Source organism: Thunnus albacares, chromosome 4, assembly GCF_914725855.1.
Source record: "Thunnus albacares chromosome 4, fThuAlb1.1, whole genome shotgun sequence".
NCBI classification, from domain to species: domain Eukaryota; kingdom Metazoa; phylum Chordata; class Actinopteri; order Scombriformes; family Scombridae; genus Thunnus; species Thunnus albacares.
In genome coordinates this window covers 17,864,784-17,880,522 of record NC_058109.1, presented here as the reverse complement: position 1 = coordinate 17,880,522, position 15,739 = coordinate 17,864,784, and the positions used below count along the sequence as shown (strand labels likewise).

The 15,739-nt window shown below is 36.9% G+C and overlaps 1 protein-coding gene across 3 annotated transcripts in view; it reads left to right on the top strand.

Annotated features, from left to right (window-relative positions):
• Positions 1-15,739, top strand: part of gnai2b (guanine nucleotide binding protein (G protein), alpha inhibiting activity polypeptide 2b) — a 42,350-nt gene that overhangs the window by 1,237 nt on the left and 25,374 nt on the right. Inside the window, exon 2 of one of the 3 annotated variants that reach the window (XM_044349602.1) lies at positions 12,201-12,287. The exons of the other annotated variants lie outside the window; for them this stretch is intronic. Within the exon in view, the coding sequence (XP_044205537.1) occupies positions 12,224-12,287 (64 nt within the window). The 5' untranslated portion in view covers positions 12,201-12,223. The remainder of the gene's footprint in view (positions 1-12,200; positions 12,288-15,739) is intronic. 3 annotated transcript variants of the gene reach the window in all.

Below are 15,739 nucleotides of genomic sequence, written 5' to 3'. Positions count from 1 at the left end.
AGAAAGAAGCAATTTCAAAGTCATACTGAAACACAGCCTGTAACCATGTTATTAATTAGTCAACACAGGAGTCCATATACTTGGAGATAAGTCAGATACCATCATGTCAACATGCTGCACAGCTTCTCAGAGCTCTGAGCTGGCGTTTAGCCCAGAAAGCTTAATTCAATATATCAAATGTGTTGACTAGATATAAACATTAACAGGGTTACACTTCATCACTACTGCTAAACACACATCCTGTTTGTCTGTTGAGAAAACAGAGAAAACAGCACTTTTTATTGAGTAGATTCATGGAACTGGAAACACACACACACACACACACACACACACACACACTCCTTCCCTCCCACTCACTACCAATTTATCACTTTCCCTCTTATCCAATTCAGCTGTCTTTGTTTGCTGCCATCTTGCTCTTGATTTGTCTTCATCCTCATTTTTATCATTTAAATGTGCACTAAGCTCAGCTAGCTGACGGCTGACCTGGATACAATACCGTCTAAAACTCAGGATGACTGTGTGTGCTAGGGTGTGGGGGCGGGTGGAGTTGGACAGGTGTCATCTTGCTGTGACAAGCTGTTAATAGAGGGCAGGATCCAGCTAAGTGTTGGAGAGCTGCAAGATGGTTAGTTGTTAAGTTTTGATAACCTGAAGGCAGAAAGAGACAGAGGTGTTTTGGCTGCAATCAGACTCCCTTATTAATTAACAAGAACTGATATTAATAATACAGTGTTTTGCCTTTTAATTTAGGTCTTAATTGAACTGTTCATGAGAGCAAATCTCCAACAAAATCAACCAGAATCTGTTATCTGAGGACCAAAAGTTCTTGGTTTGACTCTGTAGTTATGGTGTCACATGACCATAAAACCTCTCCTCTTTATTTAAACAGTTTCTACAGTAGCAAAAAGACACTTTTGGATAAAACTGTAATATCTTGACAAGTTTGGTGGCTGATGCACAATGAATGGTTTCACCCACTTTGATTTGACACTATTAAATGAGATTTGCATCTCGCACATTTAAGTATGACATCATTCTTTTGGAACATTTTAGATTGTCTGCAAATTAAAGCTGGACTGTATTTCAATATTATTATTTATCGACTTTCAGTGGAATCACATTGTGAATGATATATGATCTTATCATGTCATCATTCTACAAATTTCTGTTAAAAGTTATTGATTTTCAGAGAATATTATTAAAAACAAATGAAATTAGTTAGTTATAGACATATGAACAGTGGAATAGTTTCATTATTTTATATTTTTTGTATGATTTTGATTATATTTGCCATATCATGATATGAATAAAAAATATTAGTATAATGATAATGACTTCAAATATATCACCCAGGACTGTCAGTGTGTCTTTTTATGTTCAACAAGATAACAAATAATAATCAGAACAGGTTTTTAGATACAATTTGGTGTAACAACAATCTTAGAATCAACACTATAGTTGTGAGTTTATGAGTCTGTAGTGTTTATGTATCATGTCTTTTTCAGGTCTCTACCTGTATCTATATCTGATAGTTATATTTATGAATTATTTTATAAATGTTACCATGTTGAAGAATATGATATTGAAGCAGTTTGGAGTCCATCTGTCCTATCACAATACAGTACCTCTCTGGTTGTCTTTCTCCCAAGATTTGTTTTCATGGCTCACTTCAGTCCTAAATCTGACATGTATCAATTATTCATGCAATGTGACATCTCAAATAGAGTCACTGGAATGATTAAATCAAGCATCCCCGCTGACCAGTCTATCAACTACAAGCAAAAACAGTATACTTGCATAGGGATGAAAAGTCACATTGACGTATTTCAGAGAGCTAACAGCACACACGGCCTGATGCTTTCGTAAACAACCTAAATATTTCACAAGATGTCCAATGGAATTTGATCACACAGATCTTGGCTACAAACTGGAATAAAGCATCACAATTGCAGCTCTATCGGTGAAAGAAGTTGACAAAAAATGTGATCATTTTTGCATTTGATATAAACACACAATGACTGTAATTTTTCGGCTTTGCACTGCCATGCCACTATTTACCACCCATTGTGATATTCACTTCAGTGCAAAATTGTTGAACAGAGAGTAATACAGTCACTAAATGAATAAAATATGGCAACATCCTCCTGCGAGTTCCAAGTGGCCATTTCCTGACACCACTGGGAACATGCAAGAGGCTTATTGACTTTTTACTTTAAGATTGAGTTGAGAACATAATGTAGATGACATAATGGTTGTATTTGTTTCGTTGTGTATGAGAAGGTGCCAACTTGTTCTGGCAAAGAGAAGATAAGTAACTTGATGCTAGCCAATGAAACTTGAAAGGGGAGGCATCAAACTTTTTAATGACTTTGCAGCATTCAGTTTAATGTTGTTCTTTTTGTTGTTTTGTCATCAAGGGTTCTTGGGGGAACTAAAAAGCCTGTTCCCTTTTTCCTTCCAGAATGAGTCTGTCATTGCAAACGATGTAGTTCAGGTTGCAAAATCCATCAAATTACTCCTCTGATGTTTGATAGATGTATGTAGCAGCCCACATGTCCTCTAACTGGCCAGTCTGAGTGAGTCATATTTCAGCAGAGTTTGGAAGAAAAGTTGACAGGGCCATAGGAAACTCCTTTCTTACCCTTCAGTGTTGTAAGAAAACACTGATTGCACCATGTTGCGCCAGACTTGAGAGCTATCTGTCTAACAGCCTGACTAGATGGCACGTCTTTATCAGAGCTTAAACCAGGAACAAAAACCCACGTTGCACAAATCTATGATGCAACATCTCAGGAAGTGAGGATCATCAGTGTTTTGACTCCTGTTCCTGCTGTATTCAGAAAGGATTTTGAAACATTAGTATTCGCCAGTTGTTTACTTTTAATGATTTCATGTTGTGAAGTAGAACTGGTAATTAGCGTAATGTCGGGCTACAACTCACAAATTATTTTCATGATTAATTGTTTGGTCAATAAAATGTGAAAAAAATGTGAAAAAATGGCACTCATAATTTCTCAGAGCCTGTGGTGATGTCATCAATTTGCTTGTTTTGTCTGACCAACAGAGAAGAAAATATTTGGACTTTTTGCTTGAAAATGACTGAAAAATGATTATTTGATTATCACAATAGTTGCAGATTAATTTTCTGTCAACTGATTAATCAACTAATTGTAGTAGCATTAGCCTGAACAAGGGCATAGGTTTGGTTTCATAAGTGACATGAAGTCAGAGGTTCTTCCAAAAAAACATATAATGACTTTGGTTATGGAGATTTCCAGATCAATGTTGTCTAATAAAAAAGGGAATAAAAAAGGGAAATGCTCACACTCATCACATTTAGTTTTTGTTGATAGACCTCTCATACTTTATGATAGATATACTGTATATTGCATTGACACCTTTACTAAGCACTGTACTTTACTGCCTTATCTTTAATTAATGTTAAATTCTAATATCTTTTAAGGAGAATGACTGTAAATAAAACTAAAGATTTTTTTTTTCCAAAAAACATGCAGATGAGTTTGCAGTATTTTTTGCAGTCCTCCTCTTAGGCTGCAAGTACAACCTCTGAGTGTATAGGTGTTAGCCTTTGTAGCCCGAGAGGCAAAACCATGGGCAAAGAAAGTCCACTAGAGGTTTGCTGCTGCTTGTAAAGTTTAACTGCATCCCTACAAGCAAGTCTATGCCAACCGTCATACAGTACTCAGAAAGTTATTTTTTTAGGTCCTGACTGCATAGCAGTGGTAAGACTAATCTAAATGCAAAGCAATGCAGCCAAAGGCGAAGTCTACTGTCACCAATTTAGGTGCAGAACAGAAGTTAACCCTCAGAGCAACGATTTTCATCCCTGAGAAGTGAATGAGTACAGGATTGTTATCGTTCAATATATCAAAGCAGTATGATCACATTTGGCTCAATAGCATGATTGAGTACAGATTTGCTCCATAAAACTAAGTGTAAAATGTATTTCAGTTTTAATGTTGATTTTGAATATTTACTTACAGTCTTAAATAATTATTATTTCAGCACATGTAGAGTCATAGCTATTGTCTGTTACATAAGTAGCAAGTATATTAAAGGCACAAAGGCATATTTGAGAGGCAGTTTCTTCATCCAAAAAAGCTAAGTGAGGATATGCTTTTATTTTTTTTCAACTTCATTCCTTCATTCCTGAAATGAGCCTCCTCTGCAGCTTATCTCTAATTCCCACCCCGGGCAGACGATAATAATAGTGCTTCACAGACATGACTCACTTCACATGACAGAGACAAGGGCTCAGGGTGAGACTGTCCATCCAAAGATGACAACTTCACAACTACCCACAAAGTGAAAGAATATACTTACGTACTGTTAGTCACGTCTCTGGTGAATACCACTAAGTCCTCAATAAATACATGTGTGTTTATGTGCTGAACTAGCAAGAAATTGATCCTCACTGCAGTCACACATAGGATACATTTTTTAATCATTTGTTATCAAGCTAAAAAAACATGTTTTTAAATGGTGGAGAGTTAATTTGTGTGAAGAAATTAACAATGTCCAATGAATCCTTTGTGAAGATTTTTTTATTTTATTTTTGGTAGCAGCATAAAAGAGTGACCCCTGCCCAGAGAATATCAGGGACGATTTAAGGATTTTTCGTAATGAGGCGGTTTGGCTTGGGGTCACAGTGAACTAATGAGCCAAGGAACAGCACATCTTTCAGGCTGTGTGTATGTGTGTGTGTGTGTGTGTGTGTGTGTGTGTATGTGTGTGTGATTTTGAGAATGTGAATGAGATGTGTACATGTGTCTGTGTTGGTCTTGATATAGTGGGACATGAGCTCTGAATATCTCCTGAGGCAGGATGGTGGTTTATGACATCCTGTTACCCTGTTTGGTATTTGTGGAAGTGAGAATGTCACTAATATTCAGGGTTATGTGTTTATGACTGTTCATGTTCAAACATGTCCTTTTTATCCTAAGGACTTCACCTTTATTATACATTTTACAACCCACAGACAGGGAACAGACTGTTTAGTGTATACATAAGTACATGAAAACTATGTTGCACACTAGACCCCTTTGAGATTGATGTATATTTTACATTAGACAATATATTCATTGTCCCCTGCTAAATTAGAGTCACTGAAAGAAAGGATGCTCAGAGCTAGCAAAAAAATTAATATCAGCTTCATGAACATTTAGATAAAAAACAAACATGAAAAAACCAAATAATGTGTGGCATTCTCACTTCCACAAATACCAAACAGGATAACAGGATGTCACAAACCACCATCCTGCCTCAGGAAATATTCACAACTCACTTCCAACTATATCAAGCCTGCACAGACACATGTATGCTCTTCCCCATATAGGTGTGCAGTATCTCATTCACATGATTCTCAAAATCAGACACACACGCAGCCTGAAAGATGTGCTGTTCCTCAGCTCATTAGTTCACTGTGACCCCAAGCCAAACTTCCTCATTAAGAGAAATACTTGAATCGTCCCTGATATTCTCTGAGCAGGGGTCAGTCTTTTATGCTGCTACCAAAAAAAAAAAAATCTCTATCAGAGGATTTATTTGACATTGTTAATTTCTTTGGAAAGGAAGCTTACATAACAATACCTTTGGCCATTAGGGGGCAGAAAAACTCCAAACACACAGCTTTTATCATCTTATAAAACGTGTTTACAAGTGAATGTCTACTTAAACATCTAGCAGCTTCAAGGCAACATTATAATTCTATCAGAATTGTGGCTTAAACTTACTCAGTGTTTTGACATTCTTCACTAGCTAGTCGCTAGTCATTTGTCTGACCTGTTTTGATGGTGCTCAATCATACAACGCAATACATAAAATCAAAACAAGCTAAAAGAAGCAAAAAAGCTCATAAAAGCTGAAAATGTTGTGATAGTTCCCTGTGGGTTTGACCGCAGGTGAGTCCATCCACATTACACCCAAGTGGTTGATTGTGTTTTTATCAAAAATCCCCTCCAGACATGTTTAAATATGAAATGCTCTGCTTTGAATACTAATTTGTGTCTGACATGGTTTTTCCATGAAAAAGTTAAATTCCCTTGTTAGAAATTCTTATCTATGAATATGCAAATATTGTTCATTTCAAAACTGCGGGACACAAGATGTCTCCTACTTCACTGAAAAGTTTAGTGTATGTGCACTGGAGGCTTCAAGTTTCCACATCACACTTGTATAAGTTGCATACCGGACCACAAATGACTCCCAACTAGTTGTGATCTCACAAATTATGCTCATAGGTACATGTCTTAAACTTTTAAGTTGAACACAGAGAAACTCGACCCCTTCATCAGATGAAGGTGAAAACAGTCTTCTGCTGTCAAATGCATATGTCATTCTGCACAGTGAAGCTCAAACAACCTAGTAACAATAAGCAAAACACATTTCTGAGTGGAGGGGAGACCAAAAAAATTGATTTCAATGGAAAATTTATAAAAAAAGATGTTATTATGGGTGGAAACAGATTTTTTCAAATACACAGCAATATAATGGCTAAATCTATCTTAGTGGCTGGACATGTTCATCACATAGTGCATAAAATTTTGATTGAGAAAATGTACTGCAATTTGTAATAGCGTAATAACACATCATGCAAAGTTGTTTCCTGTCAAATCGAATAATCAGTGCTCTGCATTTTCTGTTGCTGCAGTAGGGGTAAAATGTATCTGTTGACTTTGTGATACCTGCAGTTGTCATCAGGCAGTTTTCTACAGTCTTTGAAGTTACAATGGAGGTTTTAGAGGAGAGCTGTGTTTAATTAAGTGACATATTTATAACAGCTGGCAAACATTGTGCAAAGTCTGTTCCACATTCATTCTCAATCCTCATCTTCTGTTAGGCTGCAGGTGACAAATCTGATCCTTCCCCATCTTTTATTTTCCAATCACACCTTCCATTATCAGCCCCATTAATAATTCAGAATTCTTCTTGTATCTTCTTCCCACCTCATCTTTTCACATCGTACTTAACCTCTCTCACAGTTGAAGAGTGCAAGAGTGCCTCAGCCAGTGGCAAAGACTCATCAAGATGTTACCTGTGTCAACATCAATCCATTCACATTAGTTACACTTGACTCCACAGTCAGCTGACGTAGATGGTGCTTGATGGAACAGACTCTGTAACTTGATATGACCTTGTCCTCTTAATTGGTTTTTGCAAAAACGCTCCAGAACCTTGTCAGTCTGGTGGAGGATGATCAGAGAATGAGAATGATGTTGAGATGAAGAAAGAGAGGTAGAGATAATAGATGATCAGAGGCAGAGAATAAGGGAGAAACAAGGCTTTGCTCAAGATATTTATGAATCCACGTGATTACCTGAAAATGAATCAGGGCCCAATTATAATTGGAAACAGTGAAGATTCTCTGTCATAATTTAGACTCAGGAGACATGTTGTCAGTTCTGATGAAGAAATCAATAACATCAGATATCTAGGAAGTTGTAAATATTAAAACTTGACAGTTTTGAGGTGACAGGGACGTCACATGAGGTTAACATTCAGTAGAAAACAAGTTTGAGTGCTGAAAAGGGAACCATTATATAATCATAATTGTTAAATCGAAGCATTACCTTGACTTCATTCACACAGAAACATACAGCACTCAGGTACAAAGACGTCACAATTAGATAAAGCCTGAATATTTTTCTTTATTGTAGGGCTGCAACTAATGATTTGTTTCCTTATTGATTAATCTTTTGATTGTAGTGCAATTAACCGTTAATTGTTGAGACTATAATCTTCTGTATATATCCCATAACAAAGTGCCAAATTCCAAGGTGACTTGTTCAGAGATGTCAAAACACAAAGATCAGTGGGCCGATGCAATGTCAGTGTGATCAGATCTGATTTATGAACTTCTCCACAACAATCCTGTATTCATTATTGGCTTTAACCTGAAATCGTTCACTGGAACAAAAAAAGGGTTTCTCTCTGTCCCCTCACATTATGACTGCCTACACATGCCTTTTTTACCAATCAGGTCGGTCCAGCAGGAGACAGGGTCACGCCCTCCCAAATGTTCAAGCTGAAATCATTAAGGTGGAACTATAATATTTCAGATTCTGCAGAAGTAGCAGACTCAGTGAAATGCTGTTGATCATAGACTCTACAGTACAGTTATAAAAGCACCATCTCCATTCAATTACAATACAATAATCTTCATAAGTGCCGTGATGTTCACCATGTTCATGTATTCTTTTTCACAGCAGACATTTTGACTCATCATACAGTAGCAGAAAAAACACTGGTGGAACTGGTTTTGTTTGCAAGGGCTTAGTTCCATGAAGTGTCCCAGTAAGTCATTCATTTTAGCCAGCATGGACAGTACTGGCTCACCTAAATTTAATGCAGTCGTTATTAATTTTGCTGTACTACTATTGGTAAACAAAACCTGGGTCTCTGCAATCTGCATTTTTCACAGCAGATATTTTGACTTGTCATAGTGGGAAAAGTCTGGGTGTTACTAATTTTAACTTTGGTGGTCCCATCAGTGAAGGAGCTCTGCTGCGCTGTTATTGGAGCAGGGACAATAACAGTCCTATAAAGCAGTGGAAAGACTCTTTTCTCCTCTTTCTTGTTAATGTGTCTGGAGGAGCAATTAGCCTACATCCCTTACGTCACCAGCTGCTGAAAATCCAGAAATGTACATGCAACTGCATTTACGATCATTGGTCAGGATGCACAATGCATCAAGTTAAAGCTCATTCATTGATTTGCCTCCCAGTGGATTCCTGGCATAGCTATCACCCCCCTCCACACAGACACACAGACACACACACACACACACACACACACACACACGCATACATGCACACACATTTGGAAGTGCATAAAATATACAATAGTTGACCACATATATTTTGTATCATAATACTGGCCAAATGATATAACATACCTTTGCAGCACTGCAGTTTAGAAGCAGGTGTACATGTTATAATGAAGTTTGAACCACCCTTAATAAAAAAAAAAAACCTTATCTGGGTTTTCTAAAGGTTTTTAAGTGTGTGTCTGAAAAGAAAGGTATTGAATCTTTGGTGAATGAAGTTGGAATACTTCGGTGTAATAGCTCAGTGATTCTAACTCACAAAGATGAACCAGCCTTGTCTCCATTCGTCTCTGCTATGGTTGCCATGGTTATATTCATACTGAATGATACACTCAATACAGTATTTTTTTTTACTCTATTCGTTCTGCGAAAACAGCAGGCACCAACATATTTGCAGTGGGTGATCGTTTTTTTTCATCACATAAAATAAGTCAATATTTACTGCTAGTTGAGATATTTTAAAGAGATGCTCCAGATGAAAAGAATTAAGAGGTAACATACTAAAAGTCTTACAAATACAACCTTAGAGAGTTTTCCTAGTGATTAAAAGTTCAATCTTACTACTGAGAGAAGACCTTTAATACCACTGATTAGCTGGAAAATATGTTTCTCTCTTTTTAGGATTATAAAGATAAAAATCAGTAAGCACCACCTGACTGTGACTTGAATATTTTTTGCCACCTAAGCCTGTATGGCTGATCATTAGTTTCTTTCGAGTACATTGCAGATTAATGCCTTGTCGGAGATTTTAGAGGTTGTTTGAACTATGATGATGATGGCATTAACTATTAACATGTGGCCAAAAATGGCATTAATTAATTAAAATGGTGACATTATTGAAACATAAAGTTTAGAAAAACCTATTTGGACAGGCACTGATTGTGACTTAGAGCCAGATAGATAAGCAAATTATCCAAAAAAGAAAGATGACATGATACTGTTTCCCAAAGGCAGTGTGATCCCACACCCCATGAACATTCCTCAGTGAAATACATCACTGAGTTATCACAACAAAGCCACACACTGGAAAAAGAAGTACTATAGAACTGTGTGAAGTAAATGACACAAATTTAAACACACCAGCATTTTACTTTATTATATGTATAAAATATACATTATACAGTTTATACAGTACCAGTAAAAAGCTTGGACACAGTTTCCCATTTATGTGAAAACTTATAAATTCTGCATTGTGGTATAAGAAAGAGTGAGAAAAATGGCCAAGATGCCTGTCTGTAGGTGTTTATTTGAAGCGTATTTGTCTTAACATTCGAATATGATAACCATGTAGGAACAGCCCTATCGCTCTCTCCAGAAAGTATAAAAATAAAATGACCATGCACATTTTTTAATTGCTCTACTTTGTATAAAAGTTCACGTGGGAGACCTAATGTGGTTGGATACAGTCTGAATTAATGTGCCATTAATTTAGCAGTAATGCATAACTGTCCAGTGCAGGTGTCAGGATGTCATTAACATGACTTTACCTCTGCATAATAAAACTAACTCTGCTAAGTTGAGATAGAAATGTGTGTTTAGAAATAGATCTTATTTCGCCAGCAAAGAGGTTGTTCAATTATTCATGCCTTAATCTATCATTCATCCATTGTCCTTTTTTTTCCTGTTTATGATGCTATAGAGCTGTACTGTTGTTCCAACTGTAAACTGTGTTTCATTATCATGTGTGAGTTTATCTTTGCAGTAGATTTTACAGTTAAATTGTTATAAAACTTAATGATTGTATTATTCCACAGGTTTGATTACAGCCAACATCAATTATTAAACACAATTGTTTTGACGTCTGAAGGAAATACATCGATAGTGATAATAAATAGTATTGATAACACAGTGTGAATGATTTGAGATGATATAGATGCAGAAAAATATGTTGTAAATGACTAGATTAGATGTATTATCAGATTAGTTTGTCTCAGATCTTGGATTTCAGACTCTTATTTTAATGATCATGTATTTGTGGTTTGTTGGCAACTTGTCATTGTCTCTTGTTGTTGATGCTGTGAGTGAAGTGAAACCAATGAGGGACATGCGTCCTTTAGTGCTCTCCTCGAAGCAACTCAACCCAGTTAACAGTTTATTGATCTCCAATATCTCCAGATGCAACCCAGATGACATTTAACACACACAGAGGCCTTACTCTCCAGATTAATGGACAGGTAGTAGCACTAATACAGCACACATGCTCTTTGAGTGTTGGTGTCCCTGAATAAATCAGCCAAATTTTATTACTATGTCGATGGCCTGGGTGTCTAAAACATACAAAATAGATTTCTGCATAAAAGATGAAGACATCAGTTTGTCTTTTTTATATCTTTCAATGATTTGAAATATGCTTATTTAGTTTCTTGGAAGATGAGAATATTGATACCAAATATCATGTGTGCACAGTAAATATGAAGTTATTGCCAGCAGTCTACAGATTTGTTAGTATCGGAGCTTATTGAATTTGTTTATTTAACCAATCCAGATGTCTAAACTCAGAGTTGCTTGCAGCTGCGAACCCAAATCATTTGCAACACTCTCATTTTTACTCATATATGCAGCGAAATGCTCACACTGTAGAACCTAGCTGTCAAGAGTACATTAATCTGCATTAGATTTGGTTTATTTTAGCTGATAACGACCCATTAAAATATACTTGGATCACCCCTTTTACCTGCTGTTTCATATTATAAACTCAAAAACCAATGGTGGGCGTCCGGTGGTCTAGTGGTGTAGACACAACATGTCCGGATCTTTATTGTCACTTAGATACTAGATGATTAATCCAATAATCGTAAAAACTATCAACAGATTAATAAATAATGGAGGTAATCATCGCACTTTTGTTGATAGAGCTGATTGATTGAGCTGTATGTAACCTGCATAGTGCTCTTTATATTCCATTATTCACTGCTTTTATTGGATAGCTTTTCAGACTGATTGCAGAGTCATCCTGCATTACTACGTGATAACTTTGAAAGTTACAGCATGAAAAGATCATTAGAGAGGCAATGGTGAATGCAGTCAATAAGGATTCAATTCAAAGCCATACACACATGAGAAAATACCCTTATGGTCCTGTTTGCAACCTCATTCAGCATTTAACATCATGCAACTGAGATAAATACTTGCCAATAAAACTGAATAGATGAATACCACCAATACTCTTCCCAGCCTCAGTCTTCATCCCATCAGTGTTGACCTTCAAAAACACAACAAACTGAATTTAAAAATAGAGCACAGAAAAAAGCTGTTACTGAATGAGTCTTTGCTTTAGAATAATAGTTTTTTGTTGTTTTTTTTCGACCCACGCAAACGTGTAAATGTGTTGATGTTCTTAATTTCATTTCAGTGAGGTAATGCAGTGCTGTAACCATGGCAACCTATCCAGTGCATGCACATGCAAGGCCACCCCTCATTTCACTACCAGCTCTGCCAGGTCAGACCTTCATATACCAACATTTAGACATGTTTTACAGGTGGAAGTGGCACATTATCCCGTTTTTCTCCCCGAATATCAGCCGTGATGCCAGCAGTAATGAAACATCTACCATTCATTCAGCCATAACACACGGCAAGCACTTCATGGCCACGTGGGAATGTTATGAAAAATGATATTTTAAGTTAACAGATTGACTGTGTATAGCCATTTTTTCCCAACCTTCACCATTACTCTGAAGCACATACTGTACAGCTGCAGAGGTGAGTTTAATAAATTACTCTGACTGAGTTCTCAAAGGTGAAGCTGTGTAGCAGCCACAAGGGATTTCTTTTACTGCACTCATACTATCCTCCCCTGTGTTGCATCTTTCAATTTGAAATTGCCTCCTAGCTTTTAAACTCACTATCTTACCACTCAGCCGTTTTTGCTTTGCTAGATTTTGCATGCCTTCACTAACTAGAGCTATAATAATTTAGCATTTCCAGTAAAAGGTTGTATGAGCACATAAAACCTTGGAGCAACAGCACTCTGCGCTTGTGCCACTGATTCAGGTAAACAGGGCCCCTACTCACCCTGACAATCTGGTGTGCCAGTAGAATGGTTGATGGTTTCATGAGGTCCCCAGTAACACTGCAGCACCTGCCCAACACTCCTGATGTGTCATCTCTTGGCTGACGTGTGTGTGCGCATAGTATGGTATAAGCTGATATGCAGAAACATAGAGAGGTGGGAGGTTAAGCAGGCAAACACCAACTGTGATGGTTTAATATTCAATTCAATTCAATTCAATTTTATTTATATAGCACCAAATGACGTGTGAGGAATCACTCTCAAGGTGCAATGGATTGATTAGAGGAGAGCAGAGGAGAGTGTAGGAAGTATCTCAAAATATCAGGTTTCACTGTTTAGTTTTCTAGGTTTGTAAGTTATGTTTGTTCTTAATTTCTCAAATTTCACCCAGCAGTGCTCAGGAACAAGAGACAGGTGCTCAAACTTAGCCTAGTGTTTACTAAGTGGAGATTTACGCATCACTAAAATAAAACCAGTTGCACCACACAAACTAGATCTTACCTAGAGATTAGTTGTTACTAAATATTTACACCTACTAATTGCCAGGTGGAACTGTTGTGCAAACTGGCTGAATGAACCAACTGACAAGACTAACATATCTGACCTGACACTTGAAATTTCACAGGAGGAACACAATATACCTCAAACTAGAAAACTTTATGCTAGTAACGTTCGACTATATGACCAAATAACAACGGTTAGTCTAGCATAATCGCATGTTTTACTCTCAGTGTAAACTGCATGAATACTACTAATTCTAAAACAAACATAGTTCTCCGGGTATGTAGATATAAATGAAATAGAGTCATACCTAGATTCAGACAGGATTTGCAGTTAAGTTTATTTTATCTTTTGGCCCCTAAAACTGTTACTTTTGGAAATTATGTTATAGCTTGTGATGCTACAGTGACTTCCTGTGCCCAGTTGGTTGCTCCTTATTGGACAGCACTACAGATGTTTCCTAGCAACTGAGTTACACATTACTGAAGTGTTTACTAGCTAAAACATTTCTGAAGTTTTAATGGTGAAACATGTCCTGTTTTAGTAAAATCACTAGTTTAAAACTAGTTAGAAGTCACTAAGAACTCAGGAAGGACTTTACACACAAATTTAGTGATGGACTTATGAACGGCTGGTGCAATCCTGTCTAAGAGTCCAGTGTGTGGGAAGCTTCTGTTCCATGTAGTCAGTTTTCAGAATATTGGGCCTGCCACATTTAATTAAGAGACACATTAGTTTTGATTAGCACAATTTTAATTTGTAATGACAACTAGGCCTTATGGATTTACAGTATATTCGAAACATATGAGCCAAATATGTCACAGCGTGCCAAAGGGGGACACATCACATAAGATGGACTTTTTGAAGGGAGAGTTTGCTTGTGATACTGAAAGAATACCTTTGTGGTTGTTATCAGGACGTAGCTCTGTATATGAGCCACATGAGACAATCTGGAAGAAAGGAAACATGAGTCAGAAATATATTGTTTGAAAAGAAGAGTAAAGGAGTATCAACTGCTGAGGTATGGGTATCTTTTTCATGATGCTAATATTGAATAGATTTTATCTTTTAGTTTAGGTTTATTTGATAGATGTCTTGGCTTCATGATCAGTTGGTGGTACATCTACTCAGTATGTAATACATTAAAATACTAAATACTAAAAGCAATAAATTGAATACGGCCCTGTGATTACGGTACTGTATCTGGCCAAACACCAAGAGTGCTGGAGAACATATATTTCTGGGTTGACTTTGTACTGGCTTGTCTGTGCTTTAAGTAGGCAAATGTTTACGCTAATAAATGTGTAAATCTTGTGGTGAGATCATTTTATCAATGAAATATCTTATATTTTTGTTTGAAAACTACTGTATTGCAGCCCTGATGCATTAATGATAAGAACAGGTTTCACATGTACAGTACCAGTCAAAAGTTATATGCGCATGTACATTACTGGTACTGTATATGTATGTTCCATTTACAAACCCCACAGCAACATCTTTCTCTTTGATTGCCTTCTTATTGAACTGGGTAGGAATAGCAGTTCCTCAGCTTTCATCAAGAGCTTCCAAATGTCAAGTGCTGTTATCAGTGATCAATACACATTTGCTTGATTAGTGTAATTAATAGGGACTCTAGCAAGGCTGAGTACATATCGATTTGGTTCTAAATGACCATAGGTGAATGGTGCATGTTCTGCCTGATCTAATACTTCCGACAACCTGTCACTTGCAGCACAAAGTGTGGAATCAGTTCTCCTGGCAGATGTTTCGTGAGCACTCATGGACCCAGCAGGTTAAAATGAGAGATCCTCTTTCAAACTAAAATTAAAGTTATACTTATTTCATAGTTTTTAAGTTAGCACCTTGTTGGAGAACAAATCAACAAGAAAACAATCCATTAGTGGATTTTAAAGGAATCAATGACTCATTTAGAAGCTGGACCTGTTTTTAGCGTGAGATAAATGGTTTGGTGCCAATTTGGCCTGAATTGTGATGTATTGTGGAGTGTACATTTGTGCACAAGCTTCTCTTGAAGGTAATATGAGTGCAACTTTTTGCTTCCTGCTTGTGTGTCTGAGCCAAGGATTTAAATAATGACTAGATCAGTGTCTGAATGTTATCCAAGGAGACTCCTCTGCAACTGTTCCCATATTGAATTATCTTTGTAGCTAGCAGCATATGCAGAGTCATACCTAGGGGATTAGATGGTTGATATCTGTGACTCATGTACACTGGAATCACTGTTGTTAAGGTTTTGTTTTTTGTAAAATAAGATAGGAAACTGACTTGTGCCACAGCCTTTTTTTTTTGGGAAATGCAAATGAACTGAGCCTTCAGTTATAACAACAAGTAAAGAAAAGTCAACAAAAGCTTGACCA